We start from the raw sequence: 25,958 nt of genomic DNA on the forward strand, positions 1-25,958 counted from the left end.
TCCTTAAAAAACTACAAATAGAACTACCATATGACCCAGCAATCCCACTACTGGGCATATACCCTGAGAAAACCATAATTCAAAAAGAGTCATGTACCAAAATGTTCATTGCAGCTCTATTTACAATAGCCTGGAGATGGAAACAACCTAAGTGCCCATCATCGGATGAATGGATAAAGAAGATGTGGCACATATATACAATGGAATATTACTCAGCCATAAAAAGAAACGAAATTGAGCTATTTGTAATGAGGTGGATAGACCTAGAGTCTGTCATACAGACTGAAGTCAGAAAGAGAAAGACAAATACTGTATGCTAACACATATATATGGAATTTAAGAAAAAAAAATGTCATGAAGAACTTAGGGGTAAGACAGGAATAAAGACACAGACCTACTGGAGAACGGACTTGAGGATATGGGGAGAGGGAAGGCTGAGCTGTGACAAAGCGAGAGAGAGGCATGGACATATATACACTACAAAACATAAGGTAGATAGCTAGTGGGAAGCAGCCGCATAGCACAGGGAGATCAGCTCGGTGCTTTGTGACCAGCTAGAGGGGTGGCATAGGGAGGGTGGGAGGGAGATGCAAGAGGGAGAGGATATGGGAACATATGTGTATGTATAACTGATTCACTTTGTTATAAAGCAGAAACTAACACACCATTGTAAAGCAATTATACCCCAATAAAGATGTTAAAAAAAATTTAAAACAAAAAATTTAAAAAAGTGTGTGTTGTGTATACACACACTAGATTTGTCCACTGAAAGGGCATGGGACTGGTACATTCCCCAAAGCAACAAGTACAACTCATGCCCAAATCTTGGCTTCTAAGTATCACTCTCCACTAAAAGGGCTCTTTGGAGAAATGGCCAATTCCTGGGTTGGGGAAGGGAAAGTTCAAGACGAGTCTAGAACATCCTGTAGCAAAAAAGTAAAAAGGGCTCAAATAGTGAAGATCTGTCAATAGGCCACAGAAGCCAGCTTGCCACTGGCCAAATTAGGGACTATTTGAGCATCAGAATAAATTATGATAATAATGGGTAATAAAGTATGGTCCCTGGGCCGGTAACAACAGCATCGCCTGGAAACTTGTTAGAAATGCAAATTCTTGAGTCCCACTCCAGACCTACAGAATCAGGAACTCTGGAGACAGGGCCCAGCAGTCGATGTTTTAATAAGCCCTCCATAGGATTCTCATGCACACTCAAGTTTGAGAACCACTTAAGTAGGAAACCATGAGTCCATAAAAGAAATAAATGAAAGTTTGACGAGGAATACAGTATCTATGTGATAGATCTTCAAGTACCCTAATGTGACATATTGAAATTGAGCACCACCTGATAAGATGTGATGATGTTTATGGAGTAAAAAGTTTGCCAAAGTAACTCTGGAATTTTCGTTTCTTCAAGTCATTAGGATATTCCTATAAGAAAGCATGATCTAGGGACTTCCCTGTTGGTCCAATGGAGTAGGATGCTGCACTCCCAATGCAGGGGGCCCGGGTTCGATCCCTGGTCAGGGAACTAGGTCCCACATGCATGCCGCAACTAAAAAGGATCCCACATGCTGCAATGAAGATCCCGCGTGCCACAACTAAGACCCGGCGCAGCCTAAATAAATAAATAAATAAAGCATGATCTATATACAAAAATCTAGACTTTACAATTTTACCCTATTACTTTTGTAACAGTTTGTCTTAAGTCAGAATAGTTTGAGTCATTCCTTCTGACAGTAACTTGGACTTCAAAGCAAAATTATATGAAGTCAGCTGCCAGCAACAATAAACCATGTCTTCAGCATATGAAAGAATGTTTTCTGAGCCTGCCTGCAGTATATCCAATAGTTTTACCCTACTGACTTGAAAGAAAAGGCTAATGCAAACATACTGCCGTTTTACTTGACTGGAAATTCGCTAAAGAATTCTAATGAATTATCTAATTCATTAGGAAATAGCTCCCAACTCTAATTCTGGAGGAAATATTAAGGATATGTTCTGTGTATCAATAACCAAGAGTCCTCATCACACTCAAGAGTTAGAAGGAAACATAGGAGTAAATCTTCATGATCTTGAGTTAGGCATTATCTACTGTCTTAGATATGACACTACAAGCACAATCAACAAAAGAAAAAACTGATAAATTGGACTTCATCAAAATTAAACTTTTGTGCTTCAAACAAATACCATCAAGAAAGTGAAAAGATGATTCACAGAACGAGGGAAAATATTTGCAAATCAATTACCTGATAAAGTCTTATATCTAGATTATATAAAGAACTCTTACAACTCAACGACAAAAAAGAAAAACCACCTAATTTAAAAGTCAGCAAAGGACCGTTAACAGACACACCGCCAAAAAAGACATGCAAATGACCAATAAGCACATGAAAAGGTCATCAACGTCATTAGCCATTAGCCAAATCAAAACCATGGGATACTTCACAAGCTATAATCAAAGGCAATAAGTGTTGCGGAAGATGTGGAGAAATTGGCTACATTGATGATGGAAAGTAAAATGGTACAGCCACTTTGGAAAACAGTTTGGCAGCTCCTCAAAAGGTTAAACATTGAGGTAACATATAAGCCACTGCTCCATTTCTAGGTACGTACTCAAAAGAAATAAAAACACGTCTACACAAAAACCTGTACACAAATGTCTGTCACAAGATTATTCACAATAGCCCAAAAGTGGAAACAACCCAAATGTCAACTGATAAATCAATAAAACGTAGGTCATCCATACAATATTAATTGGCAACAAAAAGGAGTAAGTACTCATGCATGATAACATGAATCTTAAAAACATACTAAGTGAAAAAAAGTAGGTCACCAAAGACCACATAATGTATGACTTCATTTGTCAAATGTCCAGATAAGGCAAATCTATAGACAGAAAGTAGATTAGTGGTTGCCTAGGGCTAGGGGATTGGGGAGTGATTGCTAATGAGTGCAGGGCTACTTTTGAAGTGATGAAAATGTTTTGGAAACAGTGGTGATGGTTTCAAGAATATACCAAAGCCACTGTATAACTTTATCTTATTTTCTTAATTGTATACCTTAAACGGGTGAACTGTATGGTAAGTGAATTATATCTCAATAAAGCTAAAAATAAAGAAGAGTAAAGCATGTTATTTCTTCTAAACATTAAGCTGACAGGAGCAAAATCTGTTTAAAGTGATACTGACTACTCCTTTTTTCTTGATAAACTGTTAGATAATACCATCAAGGCTCTACAGCAATAACGTAATTAAATATAACAATGGTTCGGATGGTGAAGATAATGTTAGCAATATTATCAACCAACTTCCTCAACCTTTTAGTACTGATCAATTAAAAAGATAGGATTATCAAGCCAAGCAATTCTACCTTTGCCGATTTCTGTTTTTGCCAAATACTACATTTAGAGTGGATGCAAAGAGCGATACTGTTAGTTAAATGGCTTAAAATTCTACTTTCTAGAGTTGAAATTTGGTATACTAAGTGTACTATTGCAAAAAAAATTTTCAATTACTTCAGATGCCAAATACAAAGTGATTTTTAAGAAATTTACTGTAAGAGAATGCCATTGATAATAACCTTTATAGAAATGACCCTTAAAAAGTTTAAAACAACCAACACCAATATTATGAAGCCTAACATAACAGATACTTAATAAATGTTGAATGAACTGAAAATAATTTAGCTTTTAAATTAAAACTTTAAAGTTACTATCAATAAAATAAAGTTTCATGTATTTTCATCCTAGACTTTACTATTCAATTTTATCTTCTAAAATGTATAGCAATCATGTGGATTTGTAGATAATTGCTACTACACTGTATAAAGCTACAACATGTATTTGAGAACAAGTTAGCACATCCAAGAGAAAGATTACAGCTCAAGTACATTTTTGAATGTTTAAAAAATCAGAGGTATACAATTCAATACTACCCATTTATAAGAATTTCAGGGACTTCCCAGTACAGTGGTTAAGACTCTGTGCTTCCACTGCAGGGGGCACAGGTTCGATCCCTGGTTGGGGAACTAAGATCTCACATGCTGCATGCAGTGCGGCCAAAAAAAGAAAAAAATTTCAGCATAAAAGTGACAAAGATATATAAACAAATGACTTTATATAAAACTGGCCATAGTATGCACTTGACCCAAAAGCATGAATTCCTGTGTTAAGGTGTATGTATTCAATTTAATATTTTTCCTTGGCATCTACAAATTTTTGCTTCCTTTATGCCAATAGTTATCAATTTGGTTAATGTACTGGGGATCCAGTACAGTCCAAGTAAATTTCATTCAAGAGAACAGCATGAGAAACTGGCACCAAAATCATTTCAGGTTTATATATAAGTAAGATTTATAAAAGCTCTAAAAATTACAGAAAAAAATTCTGGAAGAAAACACAGCTTGGACTCTATTTGCAGGTAAACTCCATGAAAAGGAGGCAATTTCTCTTCACTGCTCTACTCCTAGTGCCTAGAACAATGTCTGGCACATAGAAGGCACTCACAGCTGCTGAAATGAGGTAGAATACGCATAACATCTCCATTAACCTTAGCAAGGGGTAAAAAATCTTCAAGTCACAATATGCACAGAAGGTAAGTTGTAAAATATTTTTTATTGTAAAAACAGAGTCAATAGAGGTTGACAACATAAATGTTATCTCAGAACATTTCCCCCTGGTTCCTGAATTTGCTAGGTTCCTATGTATGAGCAAGTCTCCATTAGCACTTCTCAGATTTCACGGTCCTTTTTGGATATGTTTATTGATTATATGTAAATATTGCTTAGAAACAAAAGTCCACATGATATTAAAACAAAACAAAACAAAACCTGTTGTGCCTTTCTTTCACATTTCCTACAGGGAGATCTATATATCTCAGGTGCTTTCACAACTTAAAAGTAAAGTTAGTGCCTTAACCAAACCAAAGAATCCTCCATCACAAGTTATTAAATCAAACCTCTCATGACATTTGAAATATATCCAGATTTAAAGATTTTAAAACAAAAGAATTTAGAATTTAAAACAAACTTCAGACTGATTTCTCATATTTGAAAGACTACAGTTATTTGCAGCATACAAATGGAGAGAGTAGTGCAAAATGCATCAAGTTTTATATGATAAATATACTTTCAACCTAATGGCTGCCTCAAAAGCAAAGAGTGAAAAATTACCTCTTCTTAAAAGCAATCTAGACTGACTCAATAAAGTTCACAATTTAGAAAGATCAATTGCTACTCTATTTCCATAGATTGCAAAATGATTTCAGAAACAGATTAAACATACAACTGTTTTACAAAAATAGAAATATTGTTTGGGACTTTACAAAACTTTATAAAATATAACACTATATTTGTAAATTCAAGATAGTTTCACACTGAAAGAGAAAATACTTCCACAGATATGAAGTCTAGTCAAACTTAACTGGTCTCTCTTGACCATTCTCATACATTATTTCTTCCAAATCTTCAACCTAAGGAGATCTGTGCTCTAGCATGAGGTTTTTTTTAAGAGATTGTTTCATTTCAAGAAGTTGTATAAGATGTTTCATTCTAGAAACAATGTTAAAGCAGATGAATTTATACCTAAAAATATGTCTTACTAAAAGTAGCAATAATGCAATGACAATTTGTATTTGATAAATTTCAAACCAAATTCCCCAGAATGACAATTATAATTTGATACCTACAAAAAGTAAAAATATAGAATAATCACAACTATTTTATGGAAAAATATTCATATAGAATAAAGAACCTCTAAATTTAGTTATTTGTAGCTGTCAAATGAGAAGTATTTTCTAATTACACCCATTTATAACATTCATTTTACACCTCAAAGAGCACCAGTGTATTTTTAAAACAAACTAAAAAGTGAGAAGGTAGGGGCTTATTACATGCAACAGTGCTATTATGATAAGGCACCACCTGGTATATGAAAAAGCCAAACAAAGTATTTCCAAAGCATGTATTTCTGTTACTGGTGTCTTAACCTTTAGATAGGATGGTTAGAAAAAAGCTAATAACATTATTAACTGACCACATCACACTCCTTTTTCCATCATTCTTTGCTTTTAGTTTTTCCATATAACAGAACATATAATAAACAACAGTGTAGTACATGTTAAATAAACATCTTTTCCCAACCATTCAAGAAAATAGTCTAGAATTAAAACAAGAATAAGAAACCAAAACTTTATCTGATATATTCGCAACAGTCTATCCCTGTAGAAGAACAGGGAGCTGGGGGAGGTGAGGAGAGAGTGGCAGCAGCAGTTGGGGCTGGGGGATGGTAACAGGACCTATTTTCTATAGAACATATTGAGGCACATAGGTTATAAGTTTCTCAGGCAAATTCATGGCTAGAGCAAAACTGACAGAAAGCTCAGGATTTTACATTCCCCCCAGAGCTGATTTCTCAGATAGTCACATCTGATTAAATATTTCAAAATACGCCTTTAGTCACTGCTATCATCATCGTCATCATCGTCAGATACATCATTTAAAGTAGACTTCAATGACTGACTATAAGAGTCCGATCTAGTAGGCTGGCACGTGGCCATGTCCCCAGTAGAAAGCAAGTCATAGCAGAAGTCACAAATCCTCACAGGCTTAGAGGACTGGCTGGGAAGAAGAAATCTCTTTTCAGAGCAGGGCCCACAGACAACAAAACCACATTTGCGGCAGTGGTGACGACGATTAACAGGTGTGAATTTTGCTTTCTGACAACGCATACATACAGTTGCCTCAGAGTCAGGAACCCAGACAGCAGCATGTTCATTACTGGGTGTCTTCCCACTTTTGGAGAGTAAATCAGTAACACATTTATTTATGTGATTCATCCATTCTGATTTCTCAGTGGCAGTGGCAGCATAAACTGCAAACGATTTAGTTGGTGTCTTGATCAGCCATCCATTTCTCAAGTCTCCCTCATCTTTGATAGAATCAATTGTGACATTTTCCAGGGGAATAATATGTTGTTTGTTATATTTTTTCTTCTGGATGACAATATTGCCATATACAAGAATATCATTAAATAAGAAAAACTGCCTTGCTTTAGGCTTTTTTCTGCACAACTTAGTCAATACTCCTTCTCCAATAAGAACCCGTCCAGGTATAGTTAAGGGTTGACCAGCTGCTCCAAAACAGTTTTCTACTATATTTATACGTCTAGTATTTGCTTCACTGTTTGCCAAGCGATCCACCATCTTTTGCTAATAGCCTTAAAAAAGAGAGAGAGAGAAATCAGCACACAGAAATTATAAATTCATATAAGTTAAAAAAATTATACAATCTAAATTTAATCTAACGAATCATTACTTCTACCCAAAGGCAAAATTCCCCAATTGTTTCCCTCTAAGATAATCACTAAGTATACCAAAAGAGCTAACATCTCCCAATTTTTATAATCATCAAAAACATTTATTAACCATCTCCATATAGTATCATTAGCAGGTATTTATAAAAGTATAAACTTCTTACAGACATAAAACAACAAATAATTAGAAAATGAATATAAGCCATCAGCTACAGGAAATTTAATCTCAGAGGGATTCTGAACAAGAAGGCCAAATATTATATAAGAGAAACAACTATGATTTTTCCAGTAGGCTCTATTACCATTGAGCTAAAGCCTCAATCCTCTCACCTGGATTACCAGAATCGTTTCCCAACACACCTTACTGCCTTAGCTCTTGCCCCTTAAATCAATCTTCAGGCAGTGATCTCTCAAATGCAAATCTGACCACACCATTACTCAAGATTATTCCCCTTAACCTAAAAAATGCAGAATCTTTAACATGGCATTTAAGGCCCTTCATTATCTGGTTCTTGCTTATCTTCCCAGACTCATCATAAGTCACTCTTTACCTCCAATGTTATGTTCTAAGAAAACCCTACCACTTGTAGTCCATTTCAATCATACATATCTTCTCTCATACTCTTGTATCCTTTACTATTTACTACCCTCAGCTAACTCTTATCATCCTTCAAGACTCAGTTTATCACACCTACTCCAAGAAGTCTTCCTTAAACTCTGTTAGACTAAACACCTTCCTCTGTGCTCTTCATATTCCCTGTACCTTCTGGACTCACTCTCACCGAAGGACTGAAATCTGTCTTCTCCATAGGCTGCAATGGAACCTAAAAGGCAGAGACCATCTGATATCTATCTTTGAAACACACATTGTCTGGCATAGTAAAAGTGCTCAAAAAGGTTGACAAGAACATCTTGGCAATGTGCAAAAAACCCACATTAATCTAGTCTTAAATGATCAAAGATTTAATCTCTAGATCCAATATTGACTTCACTCAAGTCCCAGAGTTGTGCCTATTTCAGACCACTAACCCAACAATACCATACTATAACCAAATCATATCAGAAAGGAGAGGAGCATTTAAAGAGTAAGAGCATAGTTTAAGTTCCAGTATTCAGCTCACAAACTGATGAGACTGTAACCCTTCTTGGCCTCCATTATAAAGGATACAACAATTCTGATTATTCCTGAATTCTGTCTCTCCCCTAATCCTGGGTCCTTATAAAGCCCTCTTGCCTTCCACAAGGGTGGACTCTGCCCTGAAAGTTGTTCCCAAAAATTAATATGACAACACATGGCTCCGAAGTGTGATGGCCTCTCTTTCTAATTAGGGCAAATCTGCCAGCCAATTAAAAGTCTACTGCCCTATGCACAAGTGCATCACAGAAGAGAAAATTTAAAAAGTAAACATGAAAAGAGGCTCAACCTCATTCATAAATAAATGAGTAAGACATTAGGATATGTTTTCATTCATCAGATTAACAAAAATTTTAATAATTTCTTAAGATGCAGTAATACTGAGGATATAGGGAAACAGGTACCCTCATACACTACAGAAAATATGTGTACCCACTGATCCAGGCACTCAAAAGATATGTACAAGTATATTCAACACAACACTGTCTGTAACAGAAAAAAACACTGGAAAAGCTCCAACTGTTCATCAAGAGGAACTGGTTGAACAATTTATGATACACCCTTAACAATATGCTAGATATCTGTTAAGAATGTGACAGATCTAAATACAGTGATATAGGAAAATGCTCAAAATATTGATATCTAGGTGGGGGAGTTGAACCTAATGATCTCATTTTTGTTTCAAATACATACCAAATTTCATCAAATCTAAGATGCTATTAAGACACAGCCTCATTTTATGTGCTATTGAGAAAGAAAAATGCTGCCAATTAAATCATGGCAAACTCTTGATTATACGGCATCCCAATTTTAGAGACATAAAATACAGTAAAACATGTTCATCTTTAGACTCAACAAAATATGGTATAAGAGCATAATATTAGACACTAGTAAGTATGTAAAATTAGAAAACTATATACCATAATGTCAAGAATGGTTATTTATCTCTGGAAAGTACAATTATGGATAACTTTTCATACTTTACATGATAGTCAAACATTCAACAAGTGTTTGTTAGGCACTGATCTGGGTACAGGACAAAATAATAAACAACACAGGCAAGGTCCCTGCTCTTCAAGGCTTACATCCTAGTTGGGGAGGAGGCAAACAGAAAACAATCGAGACCCAAGTAATAATTAACATTGTAAGTTTTTAAAGTGATTTTTAAAAAAATCCACTGGGACTACTCAGTCTACTCAGACTGGATGGTCAGGGTATCTAAAGTGGTATCTTTTCAGCTGATAGGGCAGAACTAGATATGCATACATGAGGGACGAGGATGAGGGAGAATATTCCAGACAAAAGGAAAAACTACAAAGGTCCTAAGGCAAGAAATACGTTGGCACCTGTAGAAAACTGAAAGTATCTATTTATTCCCACCTGAATCAACTACTGATTCTACTCATTATACAGTTATTAATCAGCTCATTTGCAATGCAAACAGGTTTCCTATTATTGCTACTACTGGAATTAATACCACCACAAATTTGTGCAGTGCTTTTCACATTTATTATCTTCTGATTTTAACTGTCTCAAACTGCTGTGAAGTTTTTATCTCCCAAAGAATCATCTAGTAATATTAGCTGAAATGCGAGCTGAAGGAGAAACTAAGGCACAAATAGAGATTCAGGCAGAACAGTCTGGAATTTACTCACTGGGAGCCCAAGCAAGAGCTGAGCACTTCACATGTATTACTGTATTTCCTACCCAGGGCAACCTTATGATAGATATGCACTATTAGCTCCAGTTTATAGATGAGCAAACTGACATAAAGGAGTTAAGTACCATGCCCAAGGCTGTCACAGAACTGAGGCTCAAAGCTGATTCCTCCGTGCTGTTACCAGTGTATTATGGCACACTGATTATTCCTTAAGGCTCCACTGGCTCTATATATAAGAACTAAGAAAGCTATTGCTAACCTCTGGACCTTCACCGCAAACCTTAAAAATACTGAAGATAAAAGAATACTAATTTGAGCAAATAACCTGAAAGGGTAAGTCATCATGATTTATTTAGCCAGTCTTCTGATAATGTTTCACTGTTCAAATTCTGCAATACATTAAGCCTGAATCCCTGTTCATAAATCTTTCCCCCTGTTTAAATATGATGCAACAAAAGTGAAGTTTGGGGCATTTTTTGTGTGTGTGTGTGTGCGGTATGCGGGCCTCTCACTGTTGTGGCCTCTCCCGTTGCGGAGCACAGGCTCCGGATGCGCAGGCTCAGTGACCATGGCTCATGGGCCCAGCCCGCACCGGGGCACGAACCCGTGTCCCCTGCATCGGCAGGCGGACTCTCAACCACTGCGCCACCAGGGAAGCCCAAGTTTGGGGCATTAACTGGTATTTGGCTGGAGCAAATAGCTTTCAAAGTTTGACAGTGACGCTGATAAGAAATATATTTCATACTGCAATGTTACAAACAATATACAATTCTATGAATGATGTATTCTAGCATCTTCATTTACTTTAATGATAGTTGCAGCCCACTTGACTTCAGCAATGGATTGTGACCTGTATTTGAACATCAGTGAGCACAAAGAACTTAAGGCCTTTGGCCTTAAGCAATCCTTTCCATTATCCCTGCTGGTCCTAAAATGTTTTCAGTATGTGTCTGACAAGAAAAAGAAAGGAAGCACTGATTTTGAAACCCCAGGAATACACAAATGCCCCCCCCACACACACACACACACGAGAAAGAGGTGGTGGGGGCACAAAAGGGAGGGGCTGAGAGAAGGGAGATAAATCAAAAATGAAATCAAAGTACCACCATTAGCTGGATTACTTCCAGACACCCCAAAGCAAGGCTCTTAATAAACTGGATTTAAGGCATTACCCTTTAGCCCAGGGCCTAAACAGGACCCTTTACTTTCCTCCAAAGTCCAAATCCAAATCTACTACCTGTACAGTGAGGTGCCCCAAGCAGTAAGAACTCTCAAAAGACTTCTGTGAGAGTATTAGAATACAAGAATACTGGGGCTAGCCAAGGAGTGAGTCCCTGGCATATCTGCATGAAAAGAAACAGAAGACAACTATAAAATGTGGCCCAATTGGACTTCTGTCTACTTTTCTTAGGAAGGAATATCAGTGAATACAGTAAGAGCTAGGAAGAATGCTTCCCCATCTTCTGGCAGAGATGACTTCTTTAGGATAGATTCCAAGAAGCAAAATTACTGGGTCAAAAGGCACTAATGTTTAAAGCTCTTGCTATCTTTTACAAAATTTCCATTCTGAAAGGTAACACCAATTTACCAAGTAGCACAATGACTATATCCATCCCACCTTGTTTCACACAGAGTATTTTCCTTTAAAAATTTCAGCAAATAGAGTAGATTTTTTTAAATGGTATCTCATTTTTATTCATTTTTTACTTCTCTTTTATTCATTATGTTTATTTATTCAATAACTTTATTGAACACTTTCTAAACGCCAGACATTATCCTTTTCCTCTCAGAGCTCAGAGTATAGTGGAGGAGAAAGACAGTAAGTAAGTAAACCAACAGGTGATTCCAAAAGGTGAAGTGCAATGAAGGAAATCAGCAGTGTGCCAAGATATAGGGAAAAACTCATTTACTGAGTAGTTCAAAAAGACTTCACTGAGGTGGTGCTACACACTGGGTCTTAAAGGATGAGGAGTCAGCCTTGCAAAGGAACTAATACTATGGACAAAGGTCCTAAAACAGGAAAGAACAGTACTTTCAATTTGACTGAATATTTTATTTCATAGTTACCTCGTGAGACCAGCTACTTTCTAATGTGTTTAGTAACTTGTATTTCTACACTCATATATTTAGGTTATTAATCTATATGAGTATATTACACATAAAGTCTATTAACCCAGTTATTTCATTGCTTTTCCTAGTATATTAAGCTGTAATTTTGTTTATGGTGTTTGACACAAAAGGAGTTTTACTTCTTAAGTAGTTACACTTACAGATACTTTCCTTTGTAATTTTTTTCCCAATGACTGACTCCTAAGTTTCCCTTATCCAGATATCGGATGCACCTATTCATTATTCTCTATGGTTTAGGTTTTACATTTAATTCTTTTATCCACCTGAAATTTATTCTGTCATAGGTAAAAACCCTTTTTCCTTTTCAAATATTTGCATTCTAAAGGAGCTAACTGCTCCAGAATCACCAAATACTGTGTGACCTCAGATTTCCTCACTTATAAATGGAAATAACAATAGCAGCTATATCGGGGGAGGATTAAATGAGATAATGCATACAAAATGTTCAGCAAGTAGTCAACATGTGGTAGCTATTATTTACTGGTATTAATAATCTAATCTACTGCTTTATGACACTCTATTATATTAAATTTTTATATAGTATTATAACACTGCTTCTGGGCTGTCTGGTCTAATCCATTAACCTGTTTTATAATTCTTTTGTCAGTACTATGCACCTGGTAAAACTAGACTATTTCCCATTACTTAACCTTTTAAATGTTTTACCTAATCTCTTCTGCTTATTTGTCCAGATGACATCTACTTAGAACAGTGTTTCCCAACCTTAGTTGCCTGGAACCACAGGGAAACTCTTAACCTTTAGTATACCATAAAAAAATAGCCATCCCAATTTACTCTCTGAGTCCAAAATACCCTTTTTATTTACTTTTAATATTTTAAGCCATTTTATAACTAATTTACAGAAACAAGAATGAACGAATAGTAAAAAACAATAACTTTAAAAACAATCTTTATAAAAACTGAAACACAGCAAATTTCTTATTCTACATTCCTGTTACTGAAGGTATGTAGATACAAAAGTATAGTATCCTTTAAATGCAACTAACTGCTCATAAGTTGTCATGCATGAATCTATAATATTTCCATTTCTGTTTTTAGGAATATTGTTTACTAATTAATTCTGAGTTTGAGAAAACTCATCTAGAAAATCATCAACTGAAGGCTCATTGTCTGAGATTTCACTTATAATGTTTCACCATCATTATTAGTTTAAGTGTTGCTGTTTCTTTGCACTCACCCTGTGACTTGTCTAATAGTTCTGAAATGTCTAGCTTTGCTCATTTTTTTCTTTGTCATTAGATGAAAAATGAAAAAAATCTAAATTCTCAAATATGCTAAATGAAAGCTTAAAATAAAAAGACTAAGGATATCTCCAAACTGCTTTCGTATCTTTTTGAAAGATGATGCAATACTTTGGTTAATGTAATAATAAAACTGAAAAATGGTGCAATAGTGGTGATTTATTTTATCACTGCATCATCCTTCCAGGCAATTACATCACTTCTATTTTCTTCTTTTTGGTTAAATAATTCCTAAGAAAATAAAATAGTAAAATGCTTCAAGATATAGGAAAAACAAGATCACTCACTAAAATCCTATAATATATCTTAGATTTACACATGTCCAATGAACCCATATGGTAATAACAAGCTATGTTTTTTAATACATAAATTTCCTTTTTGTTTTGAAAATCTCTAAGAAATAATAAAATAACAAAATATCAATCACTACAAATAATTAGAACTGCTTAAAATATCAATAGAAACTCAAAATACAAAACTGAGACCAATAGGTTGTGATGACAGATATTAAAGGTTAAGAAATAGTGATATCTAGATCCCTCCCTCTAGGATGTTCTGATTTTACTGGTCTGGCCTGGGTACTGGGACACTTTAAAGTTCCTCAGGTAATTCCACTGTGCAGCTAAGGTTTAGAACCATTTCCAATTACAATAAATAAGTGAAAAAAATAGAGACCAAATCCACTGAAATTTTGGTGAATTCATATTACACTTGTAGTGTTCCTAGCAGGTTGATACTATCTCTTCCCAAGGTTTCAAATCTTGTTTAATGGCCCAGTAATTTTGTACATTTCTTCTCACAAGATTGTTACATTACTTAAATTCAAGTATCTCCTATCTTTTGTTGATATTTGAATCTAGTCTCTTTTCCACATTATATTTTCTAATTCATTACTACTACTGATAAGAAAACTACTACTATATCTGTTAGTTTCATCCTACATCCAGCCACTTCAGAGAACTCTACACATGCAACAGTTTTCCAACTGATTTCCTTCAGAGAACTCTACACATGCAACAGTTTTCCAACTGATTTCCTGTCTTCTTTTCCAACAAATGGTGTCTGGCAGCCTTAATTCATAGTTGAAAATGTAAGAACCACAGGAAAAGCATACCAAAAACAAAACAAAGAAACACTCTTAACTTTTATAAAGACAGCTTTATATACCAATTTTTAAAAATTAAACCATCCAAGTTTCAAGTTATCTCCTTCACAACTGTAGACAAGAACTACATTTGCATCGTCCAAGTTCCACACTAGTCTTTTGGTAACATCTTGTTTCTAAAGTTAATATGTTCTTCAATGGAGTGTCTACCACCTGTTAAAAATGTAATACTAGAAGAGGCAAAAACTCTTTTTTAAAAGGAGTCAGAATGCTATTTACAATTGAGAAGAGAGCCCAACTGTCACAGAATACTATAGCCCAGTTCTTCTTACTGAAAACCAATACTTCTATCTCATCCCTGCAGGTGAGTTTAAAACAAAAAAATCACCTAATTAATTTCTTACACGTACCCAAGACATCTGATATCAGTGAGCTTCAGTATTCAACTCTGCATTATAATGGAAAAAAGAATAAACTATGAACCAAAAGACCTGGATTCTAATCTCAGCTCTGGCACTAAATAAGAGATTTCATACAAGCTACCTAACTGCTCTACACACACACACACACACACACACACACACACACACACACACACACACACACACACACACACACACACACACACACACACACACACACACACACACACACACACACACACACCAGCTACCACCTTGAATAAAATAATCTGCAAAGCCCTTTCTTGTCTTTAAAATAATGAACTCTGATAGTAGATGGGCCATAGTTCTGGTTTACTAAGACTAAAAATTAATTTTTAATCAAACTTTTGACTATGTCTTAATATCAATTGATTTTTTAAAATCTGTGTTACTGCTGAATTAAAGACTAGAAACTGTAAAAGGAAAAGGAGAGACAAACAGGAAAGTGGGGAAAGAAGACATTTTTTTTTTTAAAGCAGCAAGAAACTATCAGAGGTACATCCTCCCTGGGCAAATGTGTAGGTATTAGAACAAACTACCCCTCTCTCCTAATGCACCTAAGTCAAATGAACAATTATTCTAAGCACCTACCATATGCAAAGGACAGAGCAGTTTTTACTTTCAAAAGTTCTATAATTTAGTAAGCATAATAATAATCAGGAAATTCTAGGAAATTCTAAAGACTCTCAATAAAATACTAGAAGAATAACACAAAGAAGAAATACTTGAACATTTAGCAAATTAAATTTGGAATTTTAGAAAATTTAAATATTCTATCAATAAGAATAGACAGTTTTTCCCTCCCCTTTCCACTAGCATTTCTGCCACTGTGGCAAACCAATTATACAATATGTACTGCAGAAATCAGTAGTGATCAAGGAAACATTCATTTCTTAGATAAGAAAAAAAGGAACAATCTTTTATATTAATTTTAAACTCATAAAGGTGGATTGATAAGAACTGAAACTTCTAAACTTTGAATCACATTTACAGAGAGCCATAGTAATTTGTTTTATATCTCTTGTAGGCACTAAATTTGCCTATTACTGAAAAGTAGACCCAAATGCACTATACTACAGGCTTAACCAAGAAAGGAAAAAGAAAAAGCATTTACTCAACACCTACACGTGCTAGGCACGTCCACATTTTTCTATTTCATTTAATAATCTCAATTTTGTTAAAATGGATAATCATATCCATTTTACAAAAGAGTAAATTGAGTCATGGACTAGTTAAGGAATTTTCCCAGTCGCACAGCCAGTTTTGTAAAAAAAATGCATGTTCTTTCCATTATACTTTGCTACCTTCAGAAATAAATATTCCAGAAATATTTCACTCATGTGGACCTTATTAGGTATTTGGAGAAAGCCACTGATGACACAAAAATCTTAAAACACATGGTAATAAGTAGAACGTATGCTGAAAATAATTCTTCAAACACTAAAAGGAAGTGAAAAGTAAAGTAATGACTAATTTTAGGGTGTTAATAAACGCAGTTTCACATAGGTTAGGCTTGATAGAGAAACTCACCATGGTATACAAAGAATGACTAAGCCACAGTTGAAGTTTTTTTTTTTCCCTGTACGCGGGTCTTTCACTGTTGTGGCCTCTCCCGTTGCCGAGCACAGGCTCCGGACGCGCAGGCTCAGCGGCCATGGCTCACGGGCCCAGCCGCTCCGCGGCATGTGGGATCTTCCCCAGACCGGGGCGCGAATCCGTGTCCCCTGAATCGGCACGCGGACTCTCAACCACTGAGCCACCGGGGAAGCCCAAGATTTTAAAAAATTAATTTAGAAAACCAGAACAGTCACATTGGGAGTTTAAAAAAAAGGTCTTTACAAAGAGAAGGAATACGAACCTCAAGCTTGAAACAAGTCCTCTAGTCTTCAGCATTTAAACCATGCCACACAAGGCAAGATTAATATTCTTTAACTACAGCTATGCTCAGGGAACTCTCTATTAACAACCAAAGGTTCCCTGGCCAACGGAATTAATTCCAAAATCCTTGACCTGGTATTCAAAGCCCTTCAGTCAAGCCCCAGCCTGCCCAGTCTATCTTTTCAGTTTTACCTTTCTGTATGTTCTCTGCTATAGTCAAGCCAGACTACTAGCTATTCCCAGGTTATGCTCTGAGCTTCCTCTCCTCTACCTGAGCTCAGTATGTCCTTCCCCACTTGCTGTTCTGAAATCTTACCAGTCAGTTCAGTAACCTCATAGGCACATATTGTTTACCTTTAAATTATCATACCATTTTACCTGTACCATTTATGGCACTTATATTCTATTACGTTGTTTTTTGTTTGGTTTTGGGTTTTTTTTGGCTGCGTTGGGTCTTCGTTGCTGCACATGGGCTTTTTCTAGTTGGAGGCTACCCTTCGTTGTGGTGCACAGCCTTCTCATTGTGGTGGCTTCTCCTGCTGTGGAGCACAGGCTCTAGGCACGTGGGCTTCAGTAGTTGTGGCACGCAGGCTTCAGTAGTTGTGGCTCGTGGGCTCTAGAGTGCAGGCTCAGTAGCTGTGGCACACGGGCTTAGTTGCTCTGCGGCATGTGGGATTTTCCCGGACCACGGCTCGAACCTGTGTCCCCTGCATTGGCAGGCGGATTCGTAGCCACTGTGCCACCAGGGAAGCCCTCTATTATGTTCTATAAAAACTTGTATACCTGCTTATTCCCAACAGATTTGGAGGTTCCTGAAAAAAAGAAGATCATTTCCTACAACTTCGTATTCCCAACAGCACCTACAAAATTGCTTGCATATACATGCCATCACTGTGCACTGAGCAGTTAAAAGCAGCAGCAGCTTCTTGACCTTGAGCTTTATGAAAATCAGAGACTTCATTTTTGACATCCATAGTACTAATTTTCACACAAAACAGGAACCACACCCTTCACTAGGCCCACAGATTTTAAATTTACAAGGCAAATGTTCTCGTCTATTTAACTATAGTATCTAACTGTGAATTCTAAGTATTGAGCATAGCAGATCCTGTTTTTAAAATCTCAATCTCAAGATAATATATAAAAATGATTTCTTCTCTTACTGAAAAGCACAGCTGTTTAGTTAGCAAATAAAAAATGATGGTGTATGCGTATTTTCAACATCAACAATATTCAGATAAAAAACTTCATCATTTCAAAAAGTATTTGTACAGGGGCAGCTGTACAGTGCTGACAGCTGTTAAATCATTGTATAATATTTGACAAATAAAGCTGGTACCCATCACATCCCTAACAAATTTTCTTTAGTATTTTTCAAAGCAGTTACAATCTACTCACTATGTTCAAGACTTTATGCTTTGTGTTAAAGGGAAAACAAAAATGAACCAGACACTGGGAATTAAGACATGTTCCCACAAGGTTTTAATAAAAAGCACAATGAAATAAATACTATAATAAAAACGTTAAAGCGGTAAGGAAGAACGCAGCAGCTGAACACTTGAAACAGGTTCTGAAAAATACACTGAAAACAGGTTGTGAACTTCAAGAGGCAAAAACATGATACGTAAAGGCATAAAGCTCTGCAAGTAAAAATGTGTTTTTAAAAAGTTACACGTACAGCTGCAGAAGAGGCTGGAGAAGAGATATTTAGTAGAAAACCGGGAGAAAAAAATAAGACAAGAGATCTTCTTGGTTCCTGAGAGCTCTTTTTGAAGCTCTGGGAAGGAGTGGCCTGATTTGATCTGGATTCTTCTAAGATAACTGTGGAAACAGTGAAAGATTTCAGGAGGGAGAGACTGAAAGGACCCAGCTGAAAAATTATTGCAAAAGTAAAAGGGAAAGTTGATGAGAGTCTGAAGTTTGCAACAGGAAAAGAAAGAATCAGTAATGTTCAGGATTGCCATAACTAAACTAGATGTGGAAGAGTGAAATTGAAATTAAATCCCTGGGTTTTTAGTCTAAGCAATATGGAAGCTAGTAAAATCAATAATTTTCAATGAATTTCACGTAGCAAACATTTACTGATTACTTACTCCGTACAAAGATAGAAGTACTCAAAACTAACAATCTTTGTGAAGGAGGACAGACATATACCCAAGTTTATATACACAAGTATATATAATTCATGTATTATACATTAGGGTGTGTTTCTACAGGAAAGAGGATAATGGAAGTAACTGATAAGGAAGGAAACACCAAACAAAACAAGAAAGTGTTTGGTACTCATATAGTATGCTATGAACTGAGGAATATGATTACCTCAATCTGTGCACTCAAAATCTAAAGGAGCAAAGGAGAAACAAACCAAAAACATAAAATGTTTTTTAACTAAAAAAAAAATAAAAAGAGTGATGAAACCTTAGACCAAAGAGTGTAGTTGGGAGGTTAATTTTGACCAGGGGGAATATTTAGGAACAACTCTTAAATGTCTAGAAATTCAAGCTGGGCCTTAGAGCAAAAGTAGTAGGTCAAACTATTTAGGGGAGAGGGAGAGAGATAGGAGATGATGGTGTACAAATAGAATATATTCCCCAGAGAGGAAATAATTGAGTCCAGGCTGAAGGAGGTAGGACGTGGAGAATGTATAGTGGTAAACTAGAAACCTGGCAAGATAGGGAAGAGCCAAAATGCAGAGGAAAGTAAGCATCACACTCAACAGTTTAGACTTCACTGTAGAGGCAATGGGAAGACCAAGGAAAATAGGAAAATATTAATAAGTCCACAGAAGCAGAACACAGGATGAACTGGAGAGACTACCAAAGAAGCAAAACTGGAGGCAAAAAAAGCAGGTGCATATTACAGTAGTCTCTAAGTGAGAGGTAACAAAAGCCTAAGCCACAAATTTGACAGCAGAAATAAAAAGGGGAAGATGGAAGTAAGAGAGATTACTGAGGTAAGGCAGAAAGGATTGAGGAACCAACTGAATGGGTTTGAAAGTGAGTATAAGACGACTTCAAAGGTTTAAGCATAATCCATTGGGTAGATCAGATGCTAGTTTTGTTTCAGGAGGGGAAGAAATCAGTCTGGGGCATACTTATCTTGAAGTGCCTTCAAGGTATACACAAGACAAACATCTGTCAGACAAACAGAAACCCCAAGATGAGCAGGGAGCTCCAGGACAGAAAGAGATTTCAGAGTTATCTGTGAAGAGATGATCATTGATGCTGTGGAAGAGAGGAGAGGGCAGAGGACTAAACTTTGGGGAATGCCTAGTTTAGAAAGCAGGAGGAGAGAAAAGGGGAGACAAGAAAGCATAAAGCACCTTTTCAACATGCTTTCACATGTCTCCCAAGTCTCAGAGACTAAATGACCTCATTGTGCCAAAAGGTCACAATAAGCAGTGAAACGTGGGGAAAAAAAATCAAGGACTGAAGGTAATGTACAGAAATATTGTACAGGTAATATTTACCTGTACAGGTAATGTACAGGTAATATTTCAGAAAGCACTGCCCTTTGACCCTGGAATTTTTAATCACAGAAATTTATCCTGAGAAACAAACTCTTGGGGTTGCGGGGAAGGTAGGCTGTACTGTAGTTTTCCCTCTGGCATCAAGTCTAATAGTGACAGACAGAACTTAAATTTCTAGCTCTAGAGAGAAATGGCTAAATATAACATTAAAAAAAGCCAAATACCATAAAAGAAAACATTTTACCACGTAAAAATTTTAAACTTCAACACTAAGAGGAAAAAAGCCTTAAAGTTAAAGAAAAAGTTGCACAATATGACAAAGGGTCAACATTTTTAATATATAAAGGGCTCCTGTAAATCAATGAGATAAAAGGAAAATATCCCAAAAGAAAAATGGGTAAGATACAAATGGCAATTTCCAAAGGAACAAATGAAAATGACCAGTAAATGGAAAACTGTTGGCTCTCAGTGCTAATCAAAGAAATAAAATTTAAATGATGTATTATTCACCTCTCTAAGATGTGGAAAAAATAAGCACTCATATTCTTGAAAGTATACACTGGAATAACCTTTCTAAATGCCATTTTTGGCAATATAATCACTTTAAAAAGTTTACACAACAATTCTACTTCCAAGAATATATGCAAAAAATAATTAGACCAGTGTACAAAGTTGTTCACATGAAGACGTTCACTGTAGCTTTGTCTATAATGTTGAAAAGTCAGAATCAATCTAAATGTTCAACAACAGGACATTAGTGAAACAAATTAGGGCATATCCATATAATGGATTTTTAGATAGCTTTTTGGAGAACAGATTAATATTTAATGTGGAAAACTGTTAAATATGGCAATTTATTAAATAAAAGCTTTTAAACAGCACATGCAATATAAAAAAAATTTTTTTTAAAGTCTGGAAAGACACCCACCAAAAATTTAGTACTGGTTATCTCTAAGTACTAGGGTGAAATATTTTGATATTGCCTAATTATTTTATATTGAACACATATTCTCTCATAGACAAAGAAAAAAGTTTTTAAATTAACAAAATGCAAAGAATGTTGAGAAAAATATAATAAACACAAAGTTACAGGTATAATTAATAAAAATATAACCAAAGAATACAAAAATCTTTTTTATTTTTTTCCCCAACCACTGTTTAAATGAAACAAGTATAAAGAATTAAGGATAGTTCCGCTTATGGAAATGGAAAGGAGAAAGGGATTTAAAAAGTTGATGGAAAAAAGAAAACAGAAAATTCACATCATAAAATCCATAGAAGGAAGCAAGGTCATCTGTTAAGAGTCAAGCATTTCAAGATTGGGGTTAGCAACCTAAGAGTGAAAACAGAGAAAACGAGTCAACTTTGGGATAAGAAAGGATTAGAAAGGAACTAGTACACAGGCAGCTAGAAAACAAATATTTAACAGTCACCATAGATGTGACTTTTTTCAGGAGTGCTACGCAGGGACAAAAGTAGAAAAAGTAAAAGGTGATATTTACAAGTTGAGAACTGACCAGTTATATACAGCAAAGGTCGAGGAGAGGAGGCCTATGTGGTACTAGTGGGTTCACAGTATATGAACTACAGAGTTCAGGACTGGAAAAAAACGAGAAAACTAACAGCATAGGAGGGACTGCAGGTGACGATGAGAACAAAAAGCTGGTTCATAGTTATGATGGAAAACAGGCCCTTGAATCACCTCTGGTCACAGATTAAGACCTGAGGTCTAAATGATGATATGGTTAAATAACACAGGCATCCATGTAGGTTGTTAATGCAGAGTGGAGACAGTTGCCACCGGGCTTAGTGAACTGTAGTTCCAAATGTGGCCTTTCTGTTCTGAAATGAAGGTAACTGTTATTTTAACTTCTGTGCACGTCACTTTCCTCTAATGCAAATTCATTCTTTCTAACCTGACGGGGAATTTGGCTGGCACTTAACCTCTCTCTGCACTTTATTCAACAACAAAATGAAGAGAATAAGGAGATGGGAGGTTGAATTAATGGTTCTCAACCCTGACTGCACTTTAAAACAAGCAAACAAAAAACTGGCAAAGCTACCTATGCTTTGACTCCAAACGCAGTAACTGTGATTGATTTGCTCAAGGGTGGGGTGCAGAAGCTCCTCAAGGAATTCTAATGTGCACCAAAGTTGAGAACTGAAGTATGTATTTCTAAAGGTTGCTTCCCTTTTAAAATTCTGTAATTAACTGCCACTCTGCTCATTTGCTAATTAACTTACTGAATATCCTGCACCACGCACTTCCACAAACATCGTAGTAAATCTTCACAACACTGTTAGGCAAATGCTTCTGTGTCCATTTCACAAGTGAGTCCAGTGAAGCTTAAAGAAGTGAAGTGACTTGTTCAAGAGTCACAAGCTAGAATGGAGCAGACCTAGAATTCAGGTTTGGTTTGCTTTGGTTCCAATCCACCCAACATACAACTTGCTTTCTCTAGCACTCACAGCAACTACTTGAATGCCTTCTATATTCTCTCCCAGGACCTCCCAAACTGAGCACACAGTTTGTGGTTTATAGAATTGGAGAGAAAGTTATGGGGGCAGGGAATTAACCCCAAATTCTACAGTAATTTCATTACAGAACGCCACCTAGTTTAAGTTTTGCAACTTAAAACAGCACTGTGAGAGTATATCTACAAAGACTATTTTATTAAGCCAGCATACACCTTGCTATTAAGCATGCAGCTGGTGGTACAAAGCTGGTTCTCAAAGATAAACTTATCAATAGAAAAGCAATTGTTGTATGTTTTCCAATAAGCAAGGCATTCTAAAACAAAATTCTAAGACAATTCTAGCAAAACAATAATTGGTAGAGAAATGAGAGTTGCTCTATCAAAGAGCTTAAATGTATAAATATGACCTTCAAAATTTTCAGGCATTACCTCTACTTCCATTCAGTGCAAATACTAAATACAGTTGCACTTTAAAAGTACGATTATTATCCTTTTGTTGACCCACAGCTGCTGCTTTTTTGTTGATTATACTTCAGTCCATTATCTACTTGGAAATTTCATAACATTCAAGTTCTGTATCCCCAGTCCAAAATTAATTGAGTTACCAAGGTAAATCCCCCCCTCCCAAAAACAATTAGAGAAGATTTAACTACTTATGCCCATGGAAAGTACAATTTAACAAGAAATTCATGAAGTTTATTTACAAGAAACATAAGTGTATTCATCCATTCAAACCCTTCCTGAACATCTGCTATATTCTTGGGACGCTGGGGATGAAGAGGCAAGTTAGACCTCATGTAATGCCTGCTGTCAAGGAGGTGCCATGACAGATAAATGTTATATTTACTGAGATGCAATAGGATAGATAAGTGAATTATTCTCGGGGAGAAAGGGGGGGTGGGATAAGGAGAACAGGGCAAAAAAGCATCACAGAGTATATGCTCAAGTGAGTATTTTTAAGAGGAAAAATTTCCTTGTAAATTAGGAAATTTCCTAGGAAATACTCTAGGAAATATTTATGCTGAGGAACTAAATTAAAATCAGAAAGAGCAGCTAAGACAGAGGAACCAAGGTGGACACAGACTGCACCACAGGAATGAGTTATGTACCCTGCAAAGTTATGCTATTAAAAAAAATGAGAAGGCTTCAGTCATAAGACCTCAGTTAAATACCAGCTTGGCTGCTAGATTTGTGAAGTTAGTTAAATCACCTCAGTCTCGGTAACTCTTACATCCAGAAAAATAAATATGTATAATGGCAATTACCTGACAATGAAGCAAAACAAAAAGAAAACCCTAAGAAAATTAGCAATCAAATCTGAGAAGCTATATTTTTACCTACAGTTCAAGAAGAGAAATTCTCCAAGACATGTTGAAGGGTTTATCTTATTTGTGGTTAAGAGTGCTTTCAGTACAATTAACAGAATTTGGAAACTCAGATGCCTTTATTAAAACTAGTAATTTACATTCATTTACTAGGGTGATTCAAGCTGAATCTTTTTTGATGCCTTCCTTGGTCAGTACACCAGGTTTTATTTTTTGAGGCGATTACATGTGCTTTCCAAATAAGTAACTTAATACCATTCACCTCCAACGCTGTGAGGACCCGAAACGATTTAAAATAGAAGCCTTCGTTAATACTGAATTAACCTCAGGACCCCATGAGCTACCAGAGTACAGAAAAATGTAAATGCTCGAAACAAGGTAGGCATGCACCTTTAAGGAACTAAAGTGAAGGAAAAAACTTCGCAATGTCAAGATCACTTCACCTTATTCCTAAGTGAACAACACATGCCTTTAAGTCTCTCAGTGAACGTTCGTGTCTGTCTTTACTGAATTTTTTTCAGTAACGTACTAAAACACAACAAAGAAGGTATTTATCAGCTTACACACTTTGTGAGTCTATGAATTACACAGAAGGGCTTGGTTATCTGTAACCTTAATACCACCCATTATTCCCACCGCACACTCACAAGTTACTGCTACTGTACTAAGAGCGCGCAGGGGTATTCAAGACACATGAACAGCAAGCTCTCGGCCTTCAATAAAAATTTTAAAGGAAAACTAAATTCGTCAAAAGACCATACGACTTTAAAAGACTCCAAATAAGTAAGGCGTTAGAGCCAGCGCTTCTATCAGAGCAAATTCTGCGGTGCCATTTTTTGCCCGAAATCACATAAAAATGTTGTTCAAGTTACAACATCCCTGATGCCCAGACCCTGCAAACTTTTTGGATAGAAAGATGTTGGCACCCTAAGACGCCGGTGGCCACGACTGGACACCAGTCCTCACGCCTCACTTCTCGCCCGACCTCGGGGCCCCCTTCGCGCGTCTGCCCGGCCCCCTCCCCGCGGCCCCGTGGACTGGACGAGCACCGGCGCGGCCCTGCGGGCTGCCCTCAAGCCCGGCGGGCGGGCGCGGCTCCCCCAGCGCGAGGGGAGCGGCCCGGGAGCGCCCCGTTTCTCACAGACCCCAACATGGCGTCGGTCGCCGCCGCCCGAGACGACGACACCTCCCCGCGCCGCCGACGGCCCGGGGACCGCGGTGGGAAGCGCCCAGAAAGTTTCGCTTCTCCTCTCCCGGCCCGCCAGGAGCCGCCGGACAACCAACCCCGGCTTCACCTACCCGGCCGGGCGCAGAAAGCGGCTGCAGAGAAGGTCCGACTCCTCCTCGTCCCGGGCGCCGGGCGCAGACTCTGCTTGCTCCCCCGCCCGAGCCTCCCAGGGTGTGCAGCCAGCGGCCCCGCGCAGCCGGCGCAATCCGGACTCAGGTGACCCTCCGCCCCTCCAGACGAAACCCACAACGGCCGCCGGAGCTGGCCTCTCCCCTGCGCGCGCACGGGCGCGCCGCCACCCACACGCCAGGCGCGAGCGCGCGCACGAGCACACCCACACCGCTCGCTCTCCGCCCTTTCTTGCCTGTTCCCTCGCCCCGCCCGGGCGGCCCCGCGCGACGTGCTCGAGGGGGCGGGGCCACCGCGGAGGCCACACCCACCTGGGTAGCCGGGGCGTGGGGTTGGTTCCTCCGCGCCGAGTGGGGTAGGGGGTCCTGGAGCTGATTGAGTGCACGTGGGACGTCTTACCTGGGTTGC

At 37.4% G+C, this 25,958-nt stretch overlaps 1 protein-coding gene across 1 annotated transcript; it reads right to left on the minus strand.

The window, feature by feature from the left end:
* Positions 1–4,633: 4,633 nt before the first annotated feature.
* Positions 4,634–25,710, minus strand: PLEKHF2 (pleckstrin homology and FYVE domain containing 2). Its single transcript, XM_082675237.1, has 2 exons — positions 25,493–25,710; positions 4,634–7,213 (listed from the first exon to the last, which is right to left on the minus strand). The coding sequence occupies exon 2, from the start codon at positions 7,197–7,199 to the stop codon at positions 6,450–6,452; it is 750 nt and encodes a 249-aa protein (XP_082531363.1). The 5' UTR covers positions 7,200–7,213; positions 25,493–25,710; the 3' UTR covers positions 4,634–6,449.
* Between the last annotated feature and the right edge of the window lie 248 nt (positions 25,711–25,958).

Source organism: Grampus griseus (genome assembly GCF_964374135.1).
Source record: "Grampus griseus genome assembly, chromosome: 17".
In the NCBI taxonomy this organism is placed as follows: Eukaryota; Metazoa; Chordata; class Mammalia; order Artiodactyla; family Delphinidae; genus Grampus; species Grampus griseus.